The following is a 9,077-nucleotide window of genomic DNA, read 5'->3' on the forward strand; positions in this document are numbered from 1 at the left end:
ATCCTTTTGTTTCGCGAATTGAGGAAATTCTCCAAAGGTAGGGAACCAGCGGCGTGTCCAAATTCGGGTTTCTAGTGAGATACGGATGGCTATTATATGCGAACAAAGAGCCCGGCAATTAGGTCGATTTGCAGCAGTGGAGCTACGATGAAGAGGAGGGCACCGCGGGCGGCTCACTCTAAGTTCGAATACCAAGCCCTGTTTGCAAACAGCTTGGTGTTCTACCTTACAGTGAATCGACTGCGGTATCGTCGACAGCCGCACGTCGGAAGAAGCAACAGAGGAAGACAGAAAGGAGGAAGATTGATAAAACGAGGCAACAGAGCACGCAGGGGCAGAGAGGAAACATATTACCGGAGATACGTACTTAAGTGGACGTGAGTCCGGCGTCATGGAAGGAAAATCTCTTCAAGATTCTCCGCATCTCTCTCTCTCTAGGTTCCGCCTTACGGTCGATTCATTCTCGAGGCGCTATTTTATCGGATCAGATTCCTCTTTTAATGATTTTCAGACAGAGTGCTTGTCTTTGGATACTATTTATTCTATCTGTTTTTCTCGTTCTTTATATCTTTCTCTTTTCTACTCGTTTTCTTTGTTTCACTAATTTTAAACAAACTCCTTTTCGCTTCGAGAATGATTCGACCAATCCTTTTCGTATCTGTGAAGAACACCATCGGCGTCATCGCCCACCAATTTACTCCGCCGAGAAGAGAGCTAGTCAAACGGGTTTAATTAACGTTAATCTCGCTTTGAGCGAAATTGCCCAATCGACGTCCGCGCGCTTCATGATGAAAACGTTGAGGATTATTGCATTTACGTACAACGTGTACAATGACAATGTAATAACTTTTACTACGATATTACTCTGTGATTACATTCTTTAATGATTTCTCGCTTGATCTATAAAACTTCCAAAGGTACAATCGAAATAGCTCACAGAATTCCGGCAGGTACGGCTTATCATATAAAGTTGTTGTACTCATTTTAACAATTTATTCCTATTTTTTTCTAGATTTTCTAGATTTACTCATCACTGCTCATTTTAAAAAATAACATTCATAACAAGTAAATTAGAATTCGATACAAGTTGAAAATAAATTTCCCCGTATAGACGAGTTCTGTCAAGAGTTCCCGCACAACTTGATACCAACACCCGGCTACTGGATCGAATGCTCGCGACAACAGATCACGTCGGACACAATCTGGGACGAAAGTGAGAGCGAACATGAGGCTACCGATCCTGAACAAGCGGAAGGACAGAGTACGGAGGATCGTTCGTCGATATTGAGACGGCAGGATAAGACTTCTTGTTTGTTCGAAGCGGAAAATGAAGGTGATACGGATGATCCGCCTCGAAAGAAGACTACCATCGAGGAGCAATGGGAAAAGAATCAGGGTTTCGAGCTCACCTCCGTCGAACAAGAGACCTATGAGAAATATTTCTATGGCTCGGAACATTGGAATTATTTTACAAACGATGAAGATCTGGGACCGGTGATACTCAGCATTAAACAAGAGACGCTTAATAATCGTGACCAATTCAGGATTTTAGTCAGAGCCATCAGTTACACGGTTCATGGCCTTATTCCTGCCAGTTGCGTCTTTGCTGACCGGTAATTCCTAAATTACATTTTACTCTCATGTTACTTATGTCGTATTTAAAAATTTTTCTAAAAAATTAATTTATTCATTAATAAGAATAAACAAATTATTATATCAAGTAATAATTTATCTAGTTTTAAATAAATATTTTAGATTCCTAGAATAATAAAAGTTGTGCGGTTTACGAGTTATCTTTGTGTTTTGATACATCATTAAACACCAACGTTTCGCGAATCTTGCATTTAATGATATATCAAGACACGGAGATAGCCCATAAACCGCGCACCTCTACAAAGAAAATACTCATGAAAGCCTCCAGAGTATAATAAAAATTGTAGTAAAATTATATATGTAAAATTGAAATTTTGAACTAGAATTGTACTAGAAATTTATTTTAGCAGTTAAACAAATTGAAATTGTTAATTAAATGCATGTTACAAACCAATCAATATCTCTTCAAAGTACATGAGACATGATAGATTTTTTTTGGCAGATATAATCGAGAAGAAGTGGTACGAAGTCTCGGTAAGGAGGTGAACATCAATCCACCGTTAACCCTGGGCCAATTACCAGATACGCCCGAAGAACTTCTGAAGCTCGATCAAGTTTTTATCAAGTCCGAGCTGAAGGTGGGGATGATTTATGTTCAGGAAGGGCAATATAACGAGGAAGAGATACTCGATAACAATGATAATTCGCTGCTCTTCGAGGAATTCCTGCAGATTCTCGGGGACAAGATTAGGTTGAAGGGATTCGACAAGTACAAAGGTGGTCTCGACACCGTACACGATTTGACGGGCCTATATTCTGTCTACACCAACTGGAGGGGCATCGAGATAATGTTTCACGTGTCCACCTTATTGCCTTACGAGAAACACGATCCTCAAAAAGTAAGTTATTTATTGCACTGTTATTTCAGTTGTACTTTCCTTGAATTTTCTCGTTAACGCGACAAATAAATTTTAGTGATAAAAATGCCAAGAATTTAATTAAAAATCTTTACTCTTTGTTCGTGTAGCTTCAAAGAAAAAGACACATTGGCAATGATATAGTGTGTGTCGTATTTTTGGAAGCCGACAACACGAGTTTCAGTCCAGCTTGCATCAAATCGCACTTTTTGCACACATTTATCTTGGTGCGAGTGAGTCCACGGATAAAGCGAAAAATCACGAGATATGAGGTATCCGTAGTTACAAGGGATGAAGTTGGGGCCTACAAACCGTATCTATGGGAGCAAAGTGTCTTTGAAAAAGGTATTATTACATTTTCATATAAAACTGACGTGACGATAAAAGAAATTATTTTTATTTGAAAAAAAAAAAAAGAATTTATATATAAAACGTTATTGCATCACAAGGAAAGTTTATGTTTTTTTCCTATCATATCGCAAATATTTACAACGTTTAATCGTTGGCATTATGTATGCATTAAATGACAATATAAATATATATTCGCAATAGATATTGATAAATATGTAATTTGCATAATAATATAATCTTCATTATAAATCTACATATACATGGTTTGCGACAAAGTTTAGCAAATTTGATATTACTTGATAATTTCTGCTTTGACATTGCACTGCAATTATCGAATTTTTAATCAAACAAAATAATGACAATATAAATGCAAGATTAAATTGCTCGCTATTTTAGCATTGTCTCAGTTTAAAATCTCCTCTATACGTTGAACTTATCTATCGAATTGGATTCTCGGGCGCAACAGGTCCAATGTTCCGAGAATGGATATTAACGAAAATTGTGAATGGCGAAAGGGCGAGTTATTCTGCACCAAAATTCGCAAGGATGCAGGAACGAACGAGAAGTCAAATGTTGGAAGATATCGTAGCAAATCTCGCTAATCACGCGGAAACAGGCCAGATTCCGAAACCATATAGGTAAGACACGATTATAATAAAATAATACATATTAAATATATAGTTCACGATTAAAATGGTTATTTACGAAAAAAAGAATTTGAAAATATGATATTTTGCATTAAACTAACAATATGATTATTGATTTTTAGACGAGGTTCTTGGCGACCGATTGGACACATGAGACCGTCTTCACCACTGTTGGATTCAGTACGAGATCAATTCGAAGATTATGATCAACTAGCAAAAGATTTCACCAGAGTGTTCCTCAATAATTCAGCAAATGTGACGTTAAATACTAGTCTTTTTGACGTGTCTTTCCTCGTGCCGGGACATCAAAAACAAAAAGTCCGATTCATCGGTGTTAGGGCGATTCTAGCAGTAAGAAGCAGGTAATAAATATTTTCTTTTCTTCGAAGATTATGCACATAGCATTTGCTCGTTTCGTAATCAAACAAAATAAAATTTAACCAAATTAAATGAAATAGAATTTATATTTAAATATAAATATATTTGTAGGTATATAATAATGCTTGCAAAAATATGTATAAATTAATGTCTAAAAAATTCAAATTACTACTTGATTATATATTTTGAATATAAAAAAATGATTTTTTCAATAATTTATTGATTAGTCCTTTCAGTTAATTTATTAATTTCAAATATAACAAGTATTTTCTAATTAGCTCAGTGTTTCACAGATTGATAAGTATAAAAGAAATATAAGTCAAAAGAAATATAAATAAACAAGTAAATGCAGCTAATTAGACCGACTGATTAACAATGCAAAAGACATTTGCTAAGCGGAAGCATGAACATAAAAAATTCGATATGAAATAAATTCGATATGAAATATGATGTGATATGAAAATTTATCGTATTTATACAGAGTGTTTCAAGAAATGTTATACGGAATTCAAGCGGGCTTCGGAAGCCCGCAAGTACCGGTTGCTGAGCTACTCGCAAGACCAGCACCAACATTGCTTAGCCCGCAGAAGCCGAAGAGCTCGAATTTCCTACAAGTTCCTGACATGGAAAGTCCTAGGTACGTTCTTGATAATTATGAATGTTGTCGTTAGCTCGTTATTTATTTGTTAGTTTTATGAATCTATTTCGGAATCAAATATTGATATCAAAATTCGCTCATTAAAGTGGAATGCGTCATTACGAAAACTGGTAAGCTTTGAAAATCAAAATCGTTAAATAAATCAACGACAAACAATTGTTAAACAACTATGCAAAATATTATAAAAATCATTGGCGATTCGAGAATGTTTGGATCTTAGAATTTGCGTTGGATTTGGAGTCTCAATCAAAGAAATCAAGAATGTGGATTATGCGATATGTTACATGAGATAAAATTGGATTTCTCTAAGAGAATTTCTCTGAGAATAAATTGAAAATATGAACGGTGAGACTATAATGCCTGCGATTTTTAATGTCGAATGTTTCTTTTATATTTATATCGTTATTTGATCGTAATATATGTATCTTTTTACACGGCACATCCATGTCTCCTATCCTCATGGCACCGCATGATTATCTCGTAATTTTTTATTATTTATTACGTACAATGCAAAAATTGCAAATTTAATCAAACCATGTATCGTGGACTTGTATTGGACTTTATGTAGCATGCTCTTTTTTGAAAGGCACAGTATTCTGTCGAATGATACGATTCACGTGGCAAATTTGCCTAGCTTTGATTATTAAAGAAAAACGATAATTATTGTTTAAAATTCTATGAATGAAGTCTGTCGTTTGCTCGTCAGTCTGTTATCTAAATTCTTTTTCTCTCATAATCTGTATCTCTTATAAAAAAAAAAAAACGTTGTATAACATGTATATTCTTTTTTCCACTCGTTAGTATGTTGATATCAAGTATGCTTTCATCTACTTTTATTGTGGCATTATCGCCAATAATTTTACATCACTGCAGTTCACTATTATTTTTTATATTCTAAATTTCATGTAATAATCAACTGTATTGACTAAATTGGAAAGTTTCTATATCTGTGGATTCGATGAATATGCGCACAAATTGTTTCGATTCTTCGCACGTTACAAATTGTTAATTCCGAGAATAAGCTTTCGTCGTTGTCTCGTTTTCATTTCGTGATTTTATATTCCAATATTTGTCCTTTCCAATTATCAATCCTTCCTTTCACCTTGAACCCAGAATCATTCTTGTCTCTGCGTGAAATACCTAAATTCCACCTCCATACCTTGAGGTGCCGCTCCGCGGTTTCTGTGAGATACTGGTTCTGATGTGTTTAGGCCCAAAAGTGTCCCTTCATCGCCAATGGTGAAACGGGCCTTCTCACGACTGGGAACGATCACAGCAGGATGGGGAAGGAGTATTAGAAAGCATGGCAGCACTTTGCAGAGCGAGGATCGAAAGCGATGGGCCAGCTCGCAGGATTGTAGTAGTAGGTGTTTCAATCCTTACAAGGGAAAGGATCTAATTTATCTTATATCAGATACTTTTCAATTTTATCAAGTATAGTGCATAATTAAATTTATTGATAAATATACTGTAGAGAAATAATAAAATAGTAATCCTAATGTTTAATAATGGCAGTGAAAATATATTCGTGCAATAGCATTGCGTTTCTTTTAAAATGGAAAAACAGAATTTAAATATTTTTTAGATAAAGAAGCTAAAGACAAGGATAAAGCCCAGTCATTGGCAGTGCCCCGACTCAGTGTTTGCGCGGACGCGCAGAAAGTAGATAGAGCCAAACTAGCACAGACCGAGGTAAGTAAGACGTTAACGTAATACGTATCTCAATATTGAGAAAAAACGATAAAAGAGGATTCTTAGAAAGTTATCACGCGAAATTAAAATTTCCTGCCAAATCTATAATTTATTATATTTATATATACATATATAATATTTTGTAATATATCTTATAAGATTAAATATCTTCATTATTTTGTCCTAAAATGAGTTCTAATATTTAATATATTTATTTCACTTTTATAACCAATAATTATGATTTATATTGATTAATACTAAATTAGTAAATTATTTCTTTTATATCTTAAAAATATTGTAGATGGATTTGAAAAATCTCGAAGTCCACAATTGATTGTGGTTTTAATTCTTCTATAAAAGAAACAAATATTTTCAGTTTGACATCATCGAGTTCGATCCAGAGACTTTCCGAATTTTGCTGGACTATCTGCATACTGGATCCTGTCCGCTGACGTGCAGCAACATACCTGGTCTGATATGCGCCGCGGAGCACTATGACCTGCCAGAACTTCTTCAGGCATGCTTTCATCATGCCAAACAATTTTTAAGGGTCGAGATTGTCTGCGTAATGTTATGCGCCCTCGAGAATTATTACTGGCGTTACACGTCCGCTTCAGAGTTAGTCAACATGATCCTCGCATTTATCGAGACACGGGCTGAATTGCTCTTTAATCATCCGGACTTTGTCACTCTGAGTGAATCGATGGTACAGATGATCATGTGTCGTGGCCTTGAATTGCCGGAGGTCAAGAAATTCGAAGCAATGCTGAACTGGGCAAAACACAGAATCAAAACTAAATCGACTAAGATCGATGCCAAAGTGGAGTTCAAGTGTATCATGGACAGGCTCAGCAGGGATCTCAAGTTACATAAGATAACACCCCAGGAACTAATTAGGGTAAATATAAAAAAAAATGTATTATATGATATTGAAAAATAAAAAAAGCATCTTAGTTTAAATATATAATCATTATATTAAATTATATATAATTTATTGTATTAAAAATTATACGATACGATTATCTGCTAGTGTGAAATAAATATTATAAATGATTTTTTCTTGTTCTTCTAAATAAAAAAAGGATTGCTTCTTATCTTTCCAGATCGTATTACCATCGAAAGTTATTAAGAACGAGAGAATCCTAGAAACTCTAATGTATCAAGCAAATTCAGGCATATACAGAAACATCGACAGCTGTTTGGAGGCATATCAGAAGAATCTACAGGATCAAGAAAGTTTTGATTGTGGACTATGAAAGTTAACCAACACGCGAAAGATGCCGCAAGAACGACGTGAAAAACACGTATCGATAAAGGAGTGATGAATTCTTCAATGTTGGAAAAATTATTCTCTTGTAACTCTTGTTACAGCGGCCATGTCGTGTTATCGGATATTATACGTGAATAATCGAGATCTTTTCGTTGCACTGACTTGTAATTAGGACATTCCGACTGCGACCGGGATGTAGAAGTCGATAATTATATTGTAAGACTTGACACGAATTATGATAGATTTCTCCGATATCACACAAGTTGCTAAGCTACTCGATGAATAATAAGTTTAGACGTAATCTCGGCACCATTCGCGTGAACTTTGTTTGATACTTCTATAATAATTCAATCACATTTGATGGCGTATTAGGCTGCCATCTTTGTTTTATTATCAAAGTGAATTAGCCATGAAGAGAATAATGCTAAAGCAGACAAATGAGGTATATACTTAATACAGAATTTTTAAAACTTTTTTTAAAAGTTATTTCACGTTCATAAAGTTATTTGAAAAATTATAGAAAATTTTTTGTTTCGAAAATTTCTTAGCTTATCCGATAAATGTCGATTAAATTCGAAAATATTGGCTTACATTGATTAATATGCAAGTTTAACATATATATGGCAATTTTCATGCATAATTTTATTTTCCTATACTATAAAGTTTTCTATTAAAAATTTTCGTATATATTGTTTTTGATTTTTTTTAAATACAGAAATCCTTTTAACGATGCTTCCATAACATTTTTTTCGTAATCTCCAGTTTAATGAACTTTAATTATCACTTTTAAAATTTTGCTTCCATTTTAGAATAAATATTATAAAATTAAAAATGATTCTTATTCAACTTTTCTATATCTTTTTTCTGAATATATACAATATGTTATTTTAATTCAATATTTGTGATATTTGTAATTCAATATCGTTACAAGAAATCGTTATAAGAAATATTATTTTTGATAACATAAGCTCTTCCAAGTTGTCATAAGACAGAAAAATATATATTATATTGCAGAATTAAGCACAAGGAAATGAAGCAGAAAGCGGCATAACGCTAACTTTCATAAATAAGAGTTATCACTCTCGCACACAGAATATGTTATTAGTACATTCTTAATATGTGATTAAAAGTAAAGTATTGATTGAGATGAGACAATGCGCGGAAAAAACACAATTTTCATACCATTAATTCACACAAATAAAATCTTTGATCGAGATAACTAATTAAGAAAAACTTCTATTATATTTCGAAACCACAGATGAATGATGAAGATAACAGTAATATTTGTGTGACAATGTAATTTGTCCTTTAACTTTGGTAAAATGATGATGACAAAAATAACTAACGAATCATCTGATACAATAACGTTGTCGACATAAAGGATCTTTAGTGATCATCGATCAGAAAGGCTTTCGCTTGAGAGCATGTATCGTATCGACGGCATTTAATAAATTGCCGACACATGACAATCTGTACCATAAAAGAAAGCTCTATAGTCTAATAACATATAAGAATGGTTTACTATTATGTAAGTTTAAAGGGATATATAAATATATATATATATATATATA

General features: G+C 33.8%; 1 protein-coding gene across 1 annotated transcript in view; it reads left to right on the plus strand.

Moving 5' to 3' along the window:
* The window catches only part of LOC108685585, a 33,718-nt gene extending 26,206 nt beyond the window's left edge, over positions 1-7,512 (plus strand). Inside the window, exons 12-21 of the mRNA XM_018190441.1 lie at positions 1,112-1,613; positions 2,096-2,492; positions 2,621-2,855; positions 3,328-3,499; positions 3,631-3,870; positions 4,368-4,523; positions 5,756-5,907; positions 6,130-6,236; positions 6,613-7,134; positions 7,340-7,512. Of these exons, the coding sequence (XP_018045930.1) occupies positions 1,112-1,613; positions 2,096-2,492; positions 2,621-2,855; positions 3,328-3,499; positions 3,631-3,870; positions 4,368-4,523; positions 5,756-5,907; positions 6,130-6,236; positions 6,613-7,134; positions 7,340-7,492 (2,636 nt within the window). The 3' untranslated portion in view covers positions 7,493-7,512. The remainder of the gene's footprint in view (positions 1-1,111; positions 1,614-2,095; positions 2,493-2,620; positions 2,856-3,327; positions 3,500-3,630; positions 3,871-4,367; positions 4,524-5,755; positions 5,908-6,129; positions 6,237-6,612; positions 7,135-7,339) is intronic.
* The last annotated feature ends 1,565 nt before the right edge of the window (positions 7,513-9,077 follow it).

The sequence above is a fragment of the Atta colombica genome, unplaced genomic scaffold (assembly GCF_001594045.1).
Source record: "Atta colombica isolate Treedump-2 unplaced genomic scaffold, Acol1.0 scaffold155, whole genome shotgun sequence".
Lineage (NCBI taxonomy): Eukaryota > Metazoa > Arthropoda > Insecta > Hymenoptera > Formicidae > Atta > Atta colombica.